Raw genomic sequence first — 19,090 nt, forward strand, 5'->3', positions numbered from 1 at the left:
TTTCGCAAGTATCCACACCCAAGAGAAGGGAGCTTTCTTGCCAACTCTAGAAATTAAAGGGTTTCTTCATACCAGAAAGCAGAGTCCCCTCCAAACTCTTAAGGTCCAAGATGTCCCCAAGGCCCAAACTGTCACCCACTGAAGGTCTAATTGTGAAGACTCCTTCCTAGAAGAGACAGCTGAACTTCAGAGACTACAATGTGATTTTTCCTTTTTTTTTTTGGTGTATTCTCTTGATGGCAACTGAGAACATCCTCTTGCCTAGCTCTTGCCAGAACAGAAGCAGATTTGATGCTCACAGGTGGCCTCTTGGCTACGCCTCTCTGATGGCCTCCCATTCTCCAGAATGCAACCTGTTGACCAGTGAGCCTCTGCCACTGGGACAGTAACATTCACTCACTTATCCAGGAATCCTGTCATCTACCACGAGTGGGACTTCCTTGGCAGGGGCATCCCAGACAACAAAATGGCTCTGGAACTTTGGAGCATCAAAGGGGATCTGGGAAGCTCAGCAGAGGTGAGGAACAGGCCACTTGAGCCAACCCAGCCAGTGAGGAGGCCCCTGCTGGGCAGAGGCCTGAGGACACATGCCAGGAAGAGGACAGCACTCTGTTCCCTCATCCAGAAAACCCCCACACCATCTCTGACTGGGAGAGAGGTTTTCTCGATTCTGGTCTTTGGAATACCTCAGGCAACCTGTCATGACACAGAGCCAAGAGGTATGCTTGTGGTCAATTCTGTTCTTGCAGACTGTCATCATTGTTGACCTTGAGATGTGTTTCTTTCTACCTCTATTGTTTCCACTTTCCCGCTCTGCCGGTGGGAATATCCCACACTCAGCTTAGAACTAGCTGGGTACTTGGACTGAGAAGCAGCATGGACGCCATGAAGAGGCTGTGGAGCGCGTAGCACACATGGGGGTTGCAGTGATACCCATTCCTGCTGCCTGCAGGACCAGTCCCTCCAGAGCCCACAGCCCTGCCTCTCTGGGGGACACGCACAGCTGCTTCTTAGGAGGCACTGATCCTGAATTCAGGGAATTAAAATAATTTTTTTCAAAAAAGGCGTGAGAATAATTTTAGTGACCTTTTGCTTTGAGGTGTGTTCACATTGACAGAGGCTTATTACAATGTGACTTAACACTTTGATCTCATTAAGGGTTTGTGAGTTCTCCACAGGAAAATGCAGAGGTGTCATCTTTTTCTTGGAAACCAGCTGAACATGTCATCTAACAAAAGGATGACATAAAATTGTAAACATTTATAGCAACAAGTTCAAAGCCTGATAAAATACTGACCTCTTTTTTAAAAAAAGCATTTTATTGTTTGTATTACTAAAATAGAAAGGGCTTTCTTTCATCTTTATATCAAAGGGATGGTTTGGGCTTAGGTGAGAAGCAGCTCCGGCTTTGGGAGTTTCTGCCCCATGCTCAGGAGGCTGGTGAACAGCCCGTGGCTCGGGGCTCTGACCAGGCAGTGAAGCCTCCAGCTGCAGACAGCGGATCAAAGGCACTCTTGTCAAGTTAGAAAAGTTCACGGAAATGCCTGTTTGCCGATGATGGCAAAGGGCCTGTGGGCGTGGGGATGGTGCCAAGTGGCAGCTCCTTCCTTGGTTCCTGAGATGCTCTGGCTCTGGGTTGTGTTTTGAGGAAGTGTGGGCTGGCAGGCTTCTAAGGAAGTGAAGGAGGCCACTGTGTTGGTGGGTGAACTGGAGATAAGCTGAGACCTGTTTTGGCTTCAACAAAGGCTGCCTCTGTTCCCTTGAACCCTTTTGTATGGACGCCCTCGCCAGCTGTTCCTGCAGAGCTGCCTCCTGACCTGGGGCAGGCCAGCTGCTCTCCACACACCTGGGGGAGGCGCAGACCCTGCCCACAGCAAAAGTCCCACCCTCCTTCCAGCTGGAGGCTCTGACTCTGTTCACGGAGGTGACCTGGCAAGTCAGTTTTGTCTATCAACAGGATCCTTTAAAGGCTCTTCTGGCCTCATCACTGTGATTGTCCACCTCCTGCTCAGGTAGGAAGAGGAAAAGGTGTCATGGGCGTTGGCCAGGCTGCCTGCCACAAAGCAATCTAGAGAGCAGGTAGCAGGAAGAACTTTCCAGCTGGGGCCTGCAGGCTCCCTTTCAGCTCATGAAGGCAGTTCTGGGTCTCAGCAGGGTGGACACACCACAATGGCAGACAGGAACTGTGTAATCCCTGATTGGCAAGGCCTCCAGGATTTATCTCCCAGAGACGGAAACTGAGACCCAGAGAGGGAAAGTGAAGAGCTCTGCATCCCCTGGCAAGCTAATTTAACAGCAGGATGGCAGAGGGCTCTGTGGCTCACAGCTCAGTGCTCTCTTCCTACCATATCCGAGCAGGGAGGATGCAGGCTGCAGCTCGGAAGGAGCCTCCCAGCACCAGGGAGGGAAAAGCCAGAGGAAGGTGTGAAGCTCAGGCTTAGGGATGCTTGCCACTCAAGACGCCCACTCCTGCCTGGGAGCCATTAGAAACTGGGATCTCAGACCCCGCCCAGACCTCCAGACCCAGGATCTGCTCCAGTCACTTGCACATTAGAACTGACCGGCCTCTACTAAAGAGATCAGCACGAGGACTGAGGGCACCTCCCAGTGCACACTCCACAGCGGAACCTTCCAGAAGTCTGTGGCAGATGCCCATGGGTTTGTCCATGCTTGGTGGGCCTGCCCCACCTGGAGAGTGCATGAGCAGAAAGGGGAAGTATTTCAGGCTCCAGGAAACCCAAGTCAGGCTCCCCAGAATGGAGGAGGGGCCCAAGTGTCTGCTGCCCTTTGGTCTGAGTCTGTACCACCAAGGTCAGCAAGCCTTACAGCCAGCAGTGGCCATGTGTAGGACAGCTGTGTGTGAACCTGAAGAGGTCATTTTTGAAAGATCCAGGCCTGGCTACATTTTGGAGGTGGTGCAGATCCAGCTGAGCCAAGAGTGGGGAAGGAAAATGACTCCCCCAACCCAGGGGCCCCAGGGCCTGGTCTGCGGTGACCTCAGGACTGCTGTCACACCCCCTGTATGGTCAGTTCAGCGGCAGTACTCCCGCTCGATGCTTGCCATCAGCTCCTCCTCCGAATAGTCGTAAGAGATGGCCGTCTGCCCCTCGGGCCGCTTACGGGTGCTGCCTGGGGCTCTGCAGGTGAGAAACAGGGACATAGGTAGATATTACCTTCAAACTCGAATCTCTACTGGAAACCACCACGGTCCCTAATGGGTTCATTCTAACACCCCAAACTAAAAACAATGCCCTCTCCACCTCCTTACCCAACATGGATGTGATCAGTCCTTGCCTCTCTGTCTTCATCCCCCCTACATTATCCACCAAGACCTACACTGCAGAGTGAGGGAGGAGGGATCTGGGGGTGGAAAGATCTGAGTTCAAATTCAAGCACTGCCACTTACTAGCAGGGTCACCTTGGGCAAGTCATTCGCACCTCTGAGCATCCATTTTTTTTCTCGAGAATGGAGCTTTATTCCTGAGTTCATTTTGAGGCATGGAAACGAGAATGCATGCACAGATGTGACAGAGGGTCTCACCAGTGTTGGCCTTTACTCATCAGGAACCAGAAGTGCCATGTCATCCCCAAAGCCTGTGCCCTCTGAGGTGTCACAGAGGCTGCTGCCAGGACAGGATGGCCACTCTGTGATCCATCAGGCAGTGTGAATGGCAGGACCTGAGCAGAATTCCAGTTTCTGCTTCCTGAGCTCAGAGTGATCCACCAACCTGGATCTCCTCTGCATGCCCCCTCCCAGACTTCCTGGAGGGGAAGTGTGGACTCTAGAGATTCCCACAGCTGTCACCTGTGTGGGCCTGGCCTTGGCCTTGTGTCCTCCCCCCTCCCCGACCCCATGGCATCCTTGCAGGTGGGAGTTCTGGGAGCCCAGTGCAGGGTGTGGAGCACTGGCTAGGCTGAGTGTTGCCACTTGGAGGTGCTGCCTTTGAAAGGGAGGTGGAGCTCAAGTCTAAAGTCAATAGAGCCAAGCTGAGACATGCCAGAGCTGCCACAGCCAGGTGTGGCACAGTGACCTCCATCAGCCAGCCAGAGGCTCTGCTATATAAGGCAAAGGGACCACAGTGGCTCTGCCACCTGCCAGTCTGATGGCTGGGCAAGCTGCTTCCTGTTCCTGGCCTTGGCTCCCCACCTGCAAATTCAGGGGCCAGGCTGAACGGTGTTGAAGGTCTACCTCATGCTCCTTACTCATGCTCGACAGCAGCCTCCAGAAAAAAAAAAAAAAAAAAAAAGAGAGCAGCCTCCAGAGCCTGTCTGGTTCTCCCAGAACTAAGGGCAATAACTAAGCCTGGGCACAGCCACTTGATCACACAGGAGTACAATTTCAGGACATCACAGGAAGGATGACTTCAGGTATACCAGGGCAGGGACAGCTCCATGCCATAAATATGCTTCCATGGCACAGTGGGCGATGGCACACAGCACCTGCCAGAACTCATAACCAGTAGGCCGCCGCTGTTGAGAGAGGCAGGGCTCTTAGCATGCTGCCTGTTCTTCAAGGTAGCCAATAAGCATCCTTTTTTGCCTTGGAGATGCGGTGGACAAAGCAAACGTTTTCGAGACAGATGGATCCTACCTGGCTCTGACACACAGCAGGTGTATGGCCCTGGACTGGCCATTGTCTTTGCTTCAATCTCCATCAATAAAAGGGAATGGCTACTGCCCAAGGCTGACCTGAAGGGTGGTGAGGTGCCACCTTCAGTGTGGTTAGCAGAGGTGGGCACTTGGGAGGCTCTGAACGGGAGCAACTGCCTGTACTGTTCACAGCCTTGAGAGGTCCCAGCAAAGCCTAGTACAGAGAGAAGCCAGGTACTTCCTGTTCCCTCCTCAATGCTCCTGGGGTTCTCTACTGAGGACTTTTCAAAGAAAAGGAATGCATACCCCAAACACCCCCAGGGTAGGTCAGGGGGCTAAGAGGAAGCCAGTTGTCCTGTAGGACTCCCCCCCAGAGTACCTTTCTGGGCCTGGGGATCTCTAGCAGGAATATGAGCCCCTCTGGCCTTGCCCAGGTCAGCCCCCTGAACGTGTAGCTGTAAAAGTTGAGTCTTGACAACAGATGGAGCCCAAGGTGACAGTGACCTGGCTGTAGATTTTCATTACTGTCCTTTCCTATTGGATACCCCAACACTCCTACTACATTTGGAACCCAAAGAGCAAGTGGAAGAGGAAGGGACTATCATGGAAAGCTGACAGCAGCTCCACAGCCACCTGTACTGTGTGACTGGCAGAATCCAGGCAACACCCTGGGGCTATTAGCCTATGAGCTTGGAGAACAAGATGGGGTCATAAGCCCTTTCTTCCCTCTACTGGTGGGTGGAAAGGGAGAGCCAGGTGTTAAATTGACTCCTGCGAAGTTACCCCCTGCCAAGTGAGTCAAGAAGTGAAGGTTCACTGAAATTCTCATTCACTCTGTTTTTCTTCAGCAGGGTTTCCTAGTCATACATATTCTAAAAAAAAGAAAAGCCCTTCCCAAGGAGAAAAAAAAATCTCTCCAAGAAAAGACAATATATCTTTCCAGAGAGAGTAAATTGACTGTAACTGGGCTGCAGAGACCCACATGCTAAATGAGGGGAGAAGACCCAAGACATTTGTGCTAGTCTTTTTTGGGGGGTCTGGAATTGTCTAGAGTTTACTGTCAATGAGTGACTCCTACCTCAGTGTGCTCATTAGGAACATGGAGAAGAGTGCCTATCCCTTCCCAGCACAAGCTGCCAAGCTGGCCTAGGGCCTGGCCGACCAGCATTTGCAGAATGAACCATGTGGCATGTACAGACAGGAGTATCGAGAAACCCATGCTCACACCACAGACTCCAGCTTCTTCTACCCAAAACACAGACCTCAGCCCTGTCAGAAAAGCCCATGGAAGCAGCGACTTCCTGCAGCAATGACCCACCCTGCTGCTTCCTCACCCCCTCCCAGGACTGTGCACACATCCAGGTCCACATTAAATGCTCCCTTCTACGAGCATCTCTGAAGCCACATGCCTCCCTGGCTTTCCTGAGGCTTAGGGGCAAGAGGGGACAAGGCACGGTGATGGGTGATAGGGGTTGGGGGTAGTGGGGCCTGGAAAGCATTGGAGGAGAAGCCTCAGTTTGACAAGATTTGAACTGGACTTCAAAGGCTTTTTTCCTTCAATATTTTATTATGAAAAATTTGAAGTATACAAAGAATTCAACCAGTAAGTATAAAGATAGCAAAGTTGCTTCTGGTTTTCTGAAGCTTCCCAAAGTCAACTGAGGTGGGGCCAGCCCAGGAACAGACAGGCAGGTCTCTGGGCTTGAGCTTTTTTTGGTGGTATTCCGGTTTCAACTCTGGGCCTCACAGGTAGGCAGGCGTTCTACCACTTGAGCCACTCCACCAGCCCTTTTTTGTGTTGGGTATTTTCAAGGTAGGGTCTGCCTGGGGCTGACTTTGAATCGTGATCCTACTGACCTCTGCCTCCTGAGTAACTAGGATCACACACGCTGAGCCACCAGTGCCCAGCAGGCCTAGGGAATTTTAAAGGAGGAGAAGAGACCAGGGCCCCAGGCCACAACTTTCAGGGGTTTTAAGCATGTTTTCCTGATGACTACAATGGAGCTCCAGGTAGCAACTGTCACTCTCTAGACCGTGAGCTCCTTAGGAGCAAGGACAGTCTTTACAGCTGAAGCTACTGCATGCACACAGCAGGACACTTGAGAACATGCTAATGAAGTCTTGGGTCAGGAATAGCCTCAGAGGGTCCAGATTATGACCCGATTTAGGAGAAAGTCAGAGCTGTTATGAGGAGGGAGGTGACAGGCTCTCTGGGAGGGACAGAGCTCTGCATTTACAGAGGAGCTGCCCCTAGAGGAATGTGAGGACAGGAGGGCTTTTGGGGGTGGGGAGGGTGGCTGGAGTATCTGAAGAACTGGAGACTTCTGGAGAACATGCATCCCCACCTGGTACTTACTCAGAAGCACAGCTGCCTTCTGGGTGGTCTTCAGCCCACTGTTCTGGGGACACCTTGAGAAGAATGAAAGGAAGAAGCATCAAAAGATTGTCAACAGTGCTAAGGCCCAACGCTCTGACCACCATGTTCAACCTAAGTCCCATAAATGTCAGAGGTGGAAAGGCTGAGGCTGTGGAGTCCCACCTGCTCGTTTCACAGTGGAGAAAACTGAGGCAGCCAGAGGGGACTTGCAGAGATCTCACAAAGAGCAAATGGCAGTGCCTCCCAAACACCACTTAGTACAAGGCCACCCAACTGCTTCCCACCTCCAGGAATCACATCATGTCCCAGCCTCCAGACCCTCCCAAAATACATGTATTTTTTTAAGCAATTAAAATAATGTTTTTAAAAAGAACTGTGAGAAATAGATTTATGTTGCTTATTAATCACCCAGAGTAAGGTATTTTGTTACAGTACCTAGAAGGGAAAAAGATACAAGAATAAAGAAAAACTCCTCAAAAGCTCATAGGATCTGGGTGCCAGGGGCATGCCTGCTACACAGGAGGCAGAGGTCAGGAGGATTGCAGTTCAAAGCCAGCCTGGGCAAATAGTTCATGAGACCCTGTCTCAAAAAAACAAAACAAAACAAACAAACAAACAAATCACAAAAAGGGCTGGCTGAGTGACTCAAGCTGTAATAGTTCGTGTTTAGCAATTGTGAGGCTCTGAGTTCAAACCCCAGTGCCTCCAAAAAAAAAGTTTTAAAAAAGCTCCTAGGGAGGGAGGGACAGGTAGAGACAGGTCTTCTGCTAGACACCAAGAACAAGATGGCTGTATAGTGTTCATCAGCAGCCTGGGGACAACATCAGGATGGCCCCAAAGATGGGGGAAGAGGTCATTTTGAACTCAGAATTTTAATTCTAAATATTCATCAGGTGTCAGAGCAAAGTAAAGACATTTTCAGGGGCTGAGGATGTAACTCAAGTTAAGACTCAGAGTTTATCTTCTGTTACCCTTTCTAGGGAAAATATATTTTAAAGATTTTTAAAATTCTTATTTATTTTTTCTGGTCTCTTCTATTTTTAAATTTTGATTTCTTTTCCTTTTTATTATTGTACTGGGACACACTGTGACATTTACAAAAGTTGAATTCGCCCCCCTCCATCATTCGCTTAATAATTTTTTTTAAGATCTGGGTGCCAGTGGCTCACTGTAATCCTAGCTACTTGAGAGGCTGATCAGGAGGATCAAAGTTCAAAGACAGCCCCAGGAAATGTAGTTTGCAAGATCCCATCTTCCAAATAACCAGAGCAAAATGGACTGGAGGTGTGGCTCAATTGGAAGAGTGCCTGCTTTGCAAGTGTGAAGCCTAGAGTTCAAATCCCAGTCCCCTCCACCACGGATATAAAAAAAAAAAAAAAAGATTACAAAAAAAATCAGAGTGGCCCATGGGCCTGATGGAATTAACTGAGGATTCAAGGAAAGGGAGCTTCAGGACCTCATGAAACAGGCCTGGAGAGCAACCCTGTTTGTTTTCCATGACATGCACTGAGTGATCAGGACACATGTGAATGGGGCCACATTCCCTTCACCCCAGAGCCTCAGTCCACCAGGACCGCCTGTGGGCGCAACACAGACAACTACTGGACAAGACTGGGTGATCCAGTGCTTTATTCTGCCCATCAGAATTCAAAAGAGGCCCAACACCCTGAAGTCATGCCCTTCCATTTCTAGGACCCCACAGAGTTCAGCAAGGGGAGGAAGGTCACATGGGGCACAAGGACAATCCGCATGGCATCCTGCACATTCATCTCCCATCTACTTTCAGGCCTTGTTTTCCTTGGTCAGCTGCTCCCTCCCCCAGCAGGGCTAGGTGCTTTCTGAACACCTGCCCTAGCTCATCCTGTGCTCATTGTGCTGTTTCACAAATCTGCCCAGAAGGGAGCCCCTCGAGGGCAGGAGGGCAGGAAGGATGCCCCCACACCAGGCACAGACCCTGAGCTGCGGGCTGCTGCCCATACAGCAGGGTCCCAGTGCCTGGCAGGCCCTAAGTATTCTGCAGACTTTGGGGAGCTCTTAAGGGTTTGGGCTTTCCTTGAACACTTGAGCAAGATGAGCTCTTCTATACACATAATCCTGTGCGCCCAGATACTGAATTGGGCTTTGCCCCCACAGGAAAATGCTTAGCTCCCTCCCCAATTCATTCTCATCCCTTCTCCCTCTCCTGTGCTGGGGATCACACACAGGGCCTGGCACACACACGTAACCTGTAATTTGCTGTCTCAACCACCTTTAAATGTACACTTCGGTGTCATTAAGTACATTCATACTGTTGAACCACCCCCCCCCCAAATCCAGCCACAGAACTCTTCACTGACTCCCACTGGCCCTCCCAACCCCTGCCAACCATACGCCACTTTGTTTCTGTGAATGAATTTGACTTCTCTAAGGACCTCGTGTGTACGTAATCGCGCAGTATTTATACTCCAGTGACTGGCTTACTTCACTAAGCATAACATCTTCAAGGTTCATCCTTGTTGTAGCATAAAGCCGAATCATATTCCATCATATGGACAGCTAGCATTTTTTTTTGGTGGTACTAGGGTTTGAACTCAGGGTCTCATACTTGCTAGGCAGTTGTTCTACCACTTGAGCCACTCCATCAGCCTTATTTTGTGTTGGGTGTTTTTGAGATAGGGCCTCACCAACTATTTGCCAGAACTGGCTTAGAGCCTTGATCCTCCTGATCTCTGTCTCTTGAGTAGCTAGGATTACAGGCGTGAGCCACCAGCTCCCCTGGCTGATAGCCAGCATTTTGCTTCCACCCATATTTTAATAATGGTGGTAGAGCTGCTATGAACATGGGTATATGAATCTCTTTTGAGATCTGCCTTCTGATCCTTTGGGGGTATACATGAAGTTTCTTATGCTGACACCAACCTAGCTCCCTACAACATTAAGTCACTTGGCTGTATTCTCAGAGGCAACATAAAAATAAGTTTTATCCAGCCACTCTGCAGCCTTTTTTTTTACAAAGTCCTCCTACTTAGACCCTACTACCTCTGGTCAGTTTTTGACAGAGGCAGCTTTTGCTGTCATCTGTGTTGCTGTTTTCATCATGACTTTGTAAGGTTTGCTCCAAACAGTTTCTACAGGGAGGCAGATGATAAGGGACTTGAAGTTTAGTGTATGCATTACCACCTAGTCCTGCCTGGTCTCTTCTCTGTGCTAACAGGGGGTCACTGTAGTTTCTTGGGGAAGTCATGACAATGGTACCCCATTTTGTACATGAACTGCATTCCTAGAGCTGGGTGCAGAAGGAAACTCACACTCATTCTTTTTGCAGTTTCCCTGATGGCTCACCTAATTTCTGCTGTTCAGTTTTCACTTATGTTTCTCTCCAACTCTGATTGTATATGTGGTCTTTTTTCTCTGGCCAATTTGGTTCAGCCTTGAACTTGACTTTCTCAGACAAGAAATACATTAGCTCCCTCCTCCAACATGCAGCTTGCTTTCAGGAAAGGCAAAAGACACAGCAGCTCCTGGTGGTGGCTCTGCCCAGAGCAGACACAGGCCCCTGCCACCAGCCAGCTGGCTGGCTGCCATCTGCCAGTCTCACAGACATCTGGACCTGGGGAAGCGGTGGAGCCTGGGCTGGGGGCCATGAGAACTGGTGGAGCACAAGGTGTTGGGAGTATGGAATGTCCATTATCCCTGGAGATCCTAGGGAAAGCTTTGGAAAAGCCAGACCAGAGCTGAACAGGAAGCAGAAAACAGAAGGAATTGCATATGGTGATTTTTGTGTGTGTATGTGTATGTGGTACTGTGGCTTGAACTCAGGGCCTACACCTTGAGCCATTCCACCAGCCCTTTTTTGTGATGAGTTTTTTTGAGACAGCGTCTCACAAACTATTTGCTTGGGCTGGCTTTGAACCTCGATCCTCCTGATCTCTGCTTCCTGAGTAGCTAGGATTACAGGCGTGAGCCACTGGCACCTGGCTGCATATGGTGATCTCTTAAGGTCTCCTCTGACTCTTACAAGTAGGGTTTTTTGTGTTTGAAAGGTGAAAATTTTAAAGTTACCTTTTAGAAATTCTACTGCATGTTTTATTTGCCAAAATATATTATATCCTGCTTCCTCACTGAAAGCTCTCCCCTTAAATCTTAATTTTTAACAGCTCTGTATTACACGTATCAATTACATGCATAATCTACACAGAACACAGGGCATATGGGTGATGAGTTTTGAATATTACACATATGACATACACACCCACACCCACTGAACCACCAGCACTAACCAAACTCATGGCCCTCACAGCTTCCTCCTTCCCTGCGTCCCACCTCAGGCAACCACTGCTCTGCTTGGCCACTATAGACTGGTATCCACTTTCTAAAAGTCTAAAAAAATGGAACCATGCAGTTCACATTCCTCCATGTCTGGCTTCTTTTGCTCAGCGTGATGGCCGAGATCATCCATGTTACGAGTATCAACGTTCTCTTTTACTCCACTAAATGGATAAATTTCCACCTTCTTTATGAATTACTATTCCTTGAAGCCCAGGATTTTTAAATGCTTTTGTTGCTGTTGTGACTGGGGTTTCACGCTTGCAAAGCAGGCGCTCTGCCTCTTGAGCCACGTGTCCTGGTTTTTAAATGTTTTATTGTGGAAACCTGAGCACACACAGTAGAGAGAACAGCACAGCGGACCTCCTGGTACCTAATCTCCCAGCTTCCAGTTTCCAGTATTTTGCCAGTCAGGTTTGTCGCTCACCACCAGAGGGCACTATTTGCCCTGCCCGGTTGTCAGGGTTCTGCATTCTCTTGGGAAGTTCCCCTTAAGGCTTCCATGAGACTGAGAGGCACTGTGTGTGTGTAAGCCCTTCTGCACTGCTAAAGTAACAGGACTTGTTCCCAAGGAGGCTCTAGAGAAATGTCCTGTGGTGAGACTGCCAGACTCAGGCCCATGTCCTCTGGTGAGGGCCCTGCCTTGGGGAGGAGTTTCCAAAGCCACACAGGAGGAAGACAAAGCAGACCAGAGAAGCTGAGGGGTGGGGCTAGGAGAAAAGAGCCTCGTTCACATGTTTTTCATGAGCTCCTCCAAACCTCTGGGAACCAGCATTTACAGAAGACTTCTCTAGACTCGGGTTCCAGACTTGTCCACACTGATGGGGGCTGGACTGCAGTCCTGATCTCCAAACCCCCGTGTCCTCCCATTGGCCAGCCATTGTGTGCACAGTGATTGATGAGCACATCCTTGCTCCTGGTTGCTGGGCCCCAAAGCCTTGCATGTAAGTAAGGAGGTGGGACAGAGTGGTCTCTAAGGTCCCTTCAGCTCTAGTCATCTCTGATGATAACAATGTGAAGAACTCAAAGAGTCCTCGGCACCTGCCATCAGGAAGCAGAGTTCACTAGGAATCTGCACTGGTGGCCTTGGGCTAGGGCACCTGCATTACTGGGTAACAGGCTTGTGACCTACAGGGGGCAAAGAACCCCTGTTCTGTCCAAACCACAGTCTGACCCTCCTCACCAGTCTGGGTTTGTCCAATCCCCTACAGGAACTCTGAGCTTGCATGCTATGGACTCTTGGGCAGCATCTCTGAGGTGGTGCACACTCAGCATGGTCCTACTCATGCCATTCTACTCTCCTGTGCCTGGTCCTCAACAGCAACCACTAAGGCCCAACTACAGGCACAGCACCGTGAGCCTCTACTCTGGACCCTTATGGAGCTGGATCTCCAATCCTTTACAGCAGCCACCATCGTGGGACCACAGAGGGAGTGACCTCTGAGGTCTATGCCTCCCCAGCCTGATGTACTGCATGTTCAGTTTGTAGATCTCCAGAGAGTGGGGTCCCTCTCCTGTTTTCTGATGTTCTCCTGGCTCCAAGCTTAGCATTTTTGCCTACCCATCCACTCAATATGCTTCATCATTCAAACAGCACAGACAGTGTCAGTGATCATCTAAACATTGACGTCCACACAATTAGAGCTCCAGCCCCAGCCACCTTCTATAATTGATACGAATTTCTGATGACACCTAAAACTGTACAAACCTGGGCCTTTCTCATTATCTGCTCAACAACTCAAGTAAGAAACCTTGAAATCTTTCTAGAAACCTGCTTTCTACTTGTCACAACCAGTGGCCTACCTGGCCTTGTCTCCCAGCATCTCCTACCAGGATGATCTCCTCCCTGGGATTCTAGGCAGTCTTCTCCAACACAACCCCCTTCTGCACACTTCCTTGCTGGGACACAGACTGGGAGGACACATGGGACCTGATAATGTGGTCTCTGGAAAAGGGACCTGAGCAAAGGGTGGGAGCCAAGTGTGGAAGGCACACTTTCTTTTTGGTTACCTTTTAAATTTGTTCTTATGTGCGCACGTGTATTAGCTAAAGTTACCTATTTTAAAGATAAACATTTAAGGGTAATAAGACACAGAAAACTTCCACTAGCTCCCTACTGTCTATAGGATAGTTCAGCCTGTGTTTCTGCTTTTGCTTCTGGTGTCACCTGTCAACCACAGTGACCTGCTTGGAGTCTTCAAGAGCTTTCATTTTGCTGGGGTTTCCCACATGCTGTTTTCCTTCTTTCAGTGGCTGGAAACCTCTCTGATCCCATGGAGTCAACTCAGCCTTGGTGCAGTGGGAAGACTCCCTCCTCCTCAGAGGGGTACCTCTCCTCCTCCATTGTGCTAATCAGCACCCCCCCTGTACCTGGCTTCTGTCACAACACTCGCTTCTGCTGCCTTCCCACCACAGCTATAAGCTTTCAGGGGATCAGCGCTGTGGTTCACTCTTCTCTGAACTCTAAAGAGCTCAAAATGCCACTTCACACCATTTACAAGCATGTTCTTGGCTACATCCCTGAGTTCAGACAGACAGTAACTGTTCTCCAGACGAAGTTTCTGTTTTTGTTTTGCTGAGCATCCATGACCTTTAGATCTCTCTGGTGGAGCCACTTTCCAGCCACGTGCTCACTTCCATTGCTGTCACAACCCACAACAGCAGTAAGGCAGGATCACTGTTAAGTCCTGTCTGGTGGTAAAAGACAAAAAAGAACCCCAATCTTCCTTAGCTACAGCAAAATGAGATCATTGCAAAAATAGTGGACAACAGAGCCGCTCACCCTGAGGAGCTGAGGGGAAGAATGGACTCTATGCTCAACAGCAGAATTCTGCCAGTGCGCTCCGCTACATGGTGGCTGACTGGGGTTTGTGAGGCACAGGGGGAACAGTCTAGATTCTTACTCAGCAGTAAAAGCACTGAATATATGTCTAGGATTGAATCACAATTTCTTGTTGAAGGTACTCTCAAATGTCATAGTGCAGCTAGTTCTCAAGAACTTCTCTCTCCCATTCTGAGGCTGAACTATTCTAGTTAATTCAGGGTCCAGCAGAGCCCTATTTGTGGTGATCCACAAACACTGCAGGTCCTTGCCTGCCCCCCCCTCCATGAATCAGTCAACAGTAGGTGACATTTTACTAAGTAACAGGCCACTGTGACAGATAACTGCTGCATTTTTTTTTTTTGCATCTCTGGGATTTGAACTCAAGGCCTCACAATTGCTAGGCATGCACACTACCACTTGAGCCACTCCACCACCCTTTTTTGTATTGGGTATTTTAAGATAGGGTCTAACTATTTGTCTGGGCTGGCTTCAAACCATGATTTTCCTGATCTCTGCCACCTGGGTAGGATTGCAGGTTTCAATCACTGGCACCCAGCTGCATTTTTTTTTAAAGAAAAACATTACAATTTGATTAAATAACTTAAAAAATACAAATTTAAACTGCTAGCTTTGTGGCAACACATGGAGGCACATGTATGTAATTCCAGCATTTGGGAGACTCAGGCAGAAAGATGGCAAGCTTAAGTCTTACCTGGGCTACACAGTGAGACCCTATCTCAAAAAAAAAAGGAAAAAGAAGTCCTTTGCTTTCTAATCCTTTATAGCTTTAAGTTTTAATGCTCCCCCCCCTCCCCGCCCCGCCAGTAAAGTACAGTTGATTTTAACGTTCCACTGGGCTGGTGGAGTGGCTCAAGTGGTACAGTACCTGCCGAGCAAGCACAAGGCCCTGATTTCACACCCCAGTACTGAAAAAAAAAAGTTCCACTAACTTTGAACACATAAGTCTTCCTAGACATGAGGTTGAAAATTAATCCAGAACAGTAACAGGAGAGGGAGCTGTTTAGTGAGTTAAAGTACAGGAATTTGATGGAATATTTCGTATCCATTAAAATAATAGCTTAGAATATTATGCAGGAATGTGAAAAACATTTGCATAATATATAAAATTGAAAGACAACAAAGCACCTGATAAGTTAAAGAAAAGTATATTGAGAGCTGGCCTAGCAATCACCAGGCCCTGAGTTCAAACTCCAGTTATCACCAAAAAAAAAAAAAAAAAAAAGTTTACAGTGCTTGTTGTTGATTTGGTACTGGGGACTGAATTTGAGTCTGCTAGGCAAACACTTTACCACTTGAACATGCCTCCAACCCTTTTGGTGGTTTGTTTGTTTTGGTGGTACTAGGGTTTGAACTCAGGACTTTGTGGGTGCTATACCACTTGAGCCACACCTCCAGCCTGTATTTTTTTTGTTTTTGAGACCCTGCAGATCTCACTAACTTTGCCCAGGCTGGCATTAAACTCATATTCTCCTGCCTCCATTTTCTGAGTAGTTGGGATTATGGGCCACCAGGCCTGGCTCTTTAGTTTGGAAGAAAGACATAGCTTCTTCAGATGAGTTTTAATCTTCTCTCATCAATCAAAATCTTATTAACTCAGGGTCTTGTAAAATGTGCAACACCTGGAGGAATCAATTAAAGAATCCAATCTATCTGGAGGTGTGGCTCGAGCAGTAGAGTACCTGCATCCCAAAGTGCAAAGCCCTGAGTTAAAAACCCCAATACTGACAAAAATAATAATCCAATCTACAAAACACAGAAGCATCAGCTTCCACTCTAGTGCATTTACAGCCTCAAGTTATGAGGCCTCAAATTTTAGACTTTGTCTTTCTGGACCTGAAAACAATAAGCCAAGTTTAAGAGCCCCTTTTCAGTTCTAGTAACAGGATTTTAATTTGATAAACAGTCATGGTACAGGGCACCTCCAAGAGTTACCACAGATGGCCGACTTCCCCTGTCTACTACTTCCTGAATCCATCTCCCAGGCCCCTCACTCTACTGCTTGGATCCAGGCCCTGGTCACCTGGAGGATGGAGACTAGCCTAGGTCAACCATCGCGTCCCTAGTTTTCCTCTGTCCTCCTCACAATGTTGGTGTAGTCATCATACAACACAAAATGTCCCTCTCTCTAACCATTCAAACATATCCACAGATATCCAGACTCCCTGACATGGGACATCCCTTGCACCCTGTACCCAGCGCATGGCATGTGGAAGTCCTCTTCAGCCCGTACCTAGCACAGCAGGCCGGGCCACCACACAGAACCTTCTCGCCTGTTCTCCTGGCTAATGTCCACAGACCCTTGGGGAATGCATCTGCTCCCTCTGTGTCATCCTTACACAGAGATCTGACCACTGGCCTCATCTGTCTGTGGATCTTCCTTCCTCCCTGCACAGCAGACCTCTTCAGCGTCAGCGCTGGTGCACCTGTCTTCCTCTAGCACTTAGCACAGGGCCTCACCTAGTGGGACCTTAAACTGGTCCCCAAGGGCCAGGAAGACTGAGCTGCTACAATAGCGAGTGGAAGGGAAAATCCATTCATGCTGTTTGCTTTCTGAAGTTTCCCAAGCATTTGGAAATGAACACTGAATATTGCTTCCTTGCCGTCGGAATCTTCCCCAAATCTGTCTTTTTTTTATGTTACATAACTGAGTGCGGATGCAGTCTTAACAGGAGTCTTGTTATATAACTCAGAGCTCCTAGCTGCGGCTCACTTTTCTTCTTAAAAAGCCTGGGCAGGGTGGCAGGGGATGCGGAACGGGGCAGAATTGTCCTTCTCACACCCTTCCCAGCAGCCTTTGCAGGATGCCGGGCCGGGTAGCTGCCCAGGGCGACGATCCCTGGGCTGGCCACCGGGCCATCGCCGCAGTGTCCAGCACAAAGCCTGGGGCTCCAGCCCCGGAGCTGCTGTGATCCTGTTCAACAGCTCAGCAGGGACGAAGACGTGCCAAACCAGAGTGCTCGTTTTTGTTGTTTTTCTAGAACAGCAGGGCTGTTATTACAAGTGTTCTGAAAGGCAGGTCAAGGAAGCTAAAAGGAGATCCCACCGCATCTTAAAAATGGCTTAATAATGTGGGAATTGCCTGACCAGCGAGGCATAGACCCGGATGTGTCGGGTGGTCGCGGCAGGGCGTTTGCGAACCACTGTTTGGCAAGCGGCCCCCCGACTCAGCCCCTCCTCCCACAGTGACCCAGGGAATGGCCGGAGGGGGGGCCTGCAAAAAAAGGCCAGACTAATGGCCAACTCCACCTAGGCTGCAAGGCTGCTCCGTTCCGAGAGCAGCACCCGGCCCAAGAGGAAAGGTGGCCCTGGCCGAGAAGGCCCCGGGGGACGAGTTTCCACCAAAGATGTCTGTCCTGCGGCCCTTAAAGGCTGCCCCCATCGTGTCACGCCAAATTGGAGACAGACCCACACCCACAGAGGAGGCGGAGGGGAAACTATGCAGGGGGCTTAGGAGTGCAGGGGGCTTAGGAGTCCAGGAGGGACTCTGGGGGACACGCGCGGTCAGCGAGGGCATCAGAGGCCGCGCGGGCCAGAGAGGCTGCGGGGGACGCGGGGACGCGGGCCCGGTGGGGCGGGCGTGGGGGACGACAGCGGGCCGGGGAGCCGGGGAGTCGCGGGACGTCGCCAGCGCGGCGGGCGGGCCTGGGTGGCGCTCGGGGTCCCCGCCCCTCCCGAGGCGCGCGGCGCCCGCACTCACCGCGCTGCCCGCGCCCGCGGCGGGTCGGGGTCGGGGTCGGGCCGGGCCGCGCGGGGCCGGCTCCTGGGGACCCCAGGCCGCCGACTCGGCCAGCAGCTGGTCCAGCAGGCGCAGGGTCTCCTCCCGGCCGTCGGGGGGCGCCGCGGGGGCGGGGGCGAGGTCGGCCTCCAGCGCGACTGGCCCCGGGGCCTTGTCCGGTGTCGCCGGGCCTCGCGGCCGGGTTCCGTCCTCCGAGGCCGTCTCGCTCGGCGGTGCCGGGCGGCAGTCGGGGCTGCGCCGCCGCCTCAGAGCCCGGCCGCTCCGGCTGCTGCCGCTACCCATGGCGCGGAGCGAACAGGCGCAGGGCGCGGCCTGGAGCCCGGGCGCGGCGGGCGGGCGGCCGCGATGGGGAAGGCAGGGGGAGGGGAGCCAGGGGCGGGAGGGGGTCGGGGGCGAGTGCGGTGGCGGGAGACGCTCAGGGGCAGGGGTAGGAAGAGTGCTTGCGGGGGGAGAGGCAGAGGCAGGGGCAGGGGCAGCGCGCCGAGCGGGCAGGGAGAGGTGGAGGGAGAGGCAGGAGAACCCGGGCGAGGGCGAGCGGGGGAGGGGCTGTGGAGAGGAGGGGGAGGCCGGGTGGGGGTGGGGGTGGGGTGGGGGTGGGGAGGCAGTGGGGGATGTCCGGGTGGGGGAGGAGGGAGCGTCAGTAGGAGGCAGGCAGTGGTGCGAAGTGGGGGAGCGAGTCGGGCGGGGGAATCAGGGGCGGGGGAGGCAGTGGGTGTGTGGGGAGAGTCGGGGGGCAGTGTTGGGGCGGGGGGAGAGGGAGAACTAGAACGGAGCCAGGGACAGGGATGGCAGGGCGAGGGTCGAGTGGCGGGATTTGGGGGGAAGTGCGGTGGGGGTGTCGGGGAGGTTGGGCGGGGGCGCAGACGCGGGTGCGAGCGATCGCCCAGAGAGAGGCGTGGGGAGAGCGAGAGCACGCGGAGGGGCGCGTCCCGGGCGGGGACGTGATCTAGGACCGGGCTAGCCGCGCGGGAGCGGGGCGGCGGCGCCCACGACCCTGCAGTGGGCCTTGCGAAACGCCGGCCGTGGCGACCCGGCGGAGGGGGCGCGGCCTCCGTCCCCATCCCTCTCCCTCTCGTCGCCGGGGTCCGGCGCCTCTCGGGGGGGCGGTGCACCGCAGGCTTGGAACGCCCGGCACTCGGAGCTCAGACCGGCCAAGGGCGACCCCAGCGGGGGATTGTTCATCTGTGGGGACGCTTACGGACCGGCTGGAGGGGGCATGCAGGTGACTTTAGCCTGG

The 19,090-nt window shown here is 51.4% G+C and overlaps 1 protein-coding gene across 1 annotated transcript; it reads right to left on the minus strand.

The window, feature by feature from the left end:
• Positions 1-367: 367 nt before the first annotated feature.
• Cys1 (cystin 1) lies at positions 368-18,361 on the minus strand. The gene is made up of 3 exons (XM_020178718.2): positions 17,815-18,361; positions 6,947-6,999; positions 368-3,137 (listed from the first exon to the last, which is right to left on the minus strand). Exons 1-3 carry the CDS (start codon positions 18,133-18,135, stop codon positions 3,032-3,034), a joined length of 480 nt encoding a protein of 159 aa, XP_020034307.1. The 5' UTR covers positions 18,136-18,361; the 3' UTR covers positions 368-3,031.
• Positions 18,362-19,090: the final 729 nt, after the last annotated feature.

Source organism: Castor canadensis, chromosome 12 (assembly GCF_047511655.1).
Source record: "Castor canadensis chromosome 12, mCasCan1.hap1v2, whole genome shotgun sequence".
NCBI lineage: Eukaryota > Metazoa > Chordata > Mammalia > Rodentia > Castoridae > Castor > Castor canadensis.

Coding starts and splice junctions, on each gene's coding strand:
- Cys1 (XM_020178718.2), bottom strand. CDS start 18,135: ATGGGTAGCGGCAGCAGCCGGAGCGGCCGGGCTCTGAGGCGGCGGCGC. Junction 7,000..17,814: donor CCGCGGGCGCGGGCAGCGCG/GTGAGTGCGGGC, acceptor ATTCTTCTCAAG/GTGTCCCCAGAACAGTGGGC. Junction 3,138..6,946: donor GAAGGCAGCTGTGCTTCTGA/GTAAGTACCAGG, acceptor TCTCACCTGCAG/AGCCCCAGGCAGCACCCGTA.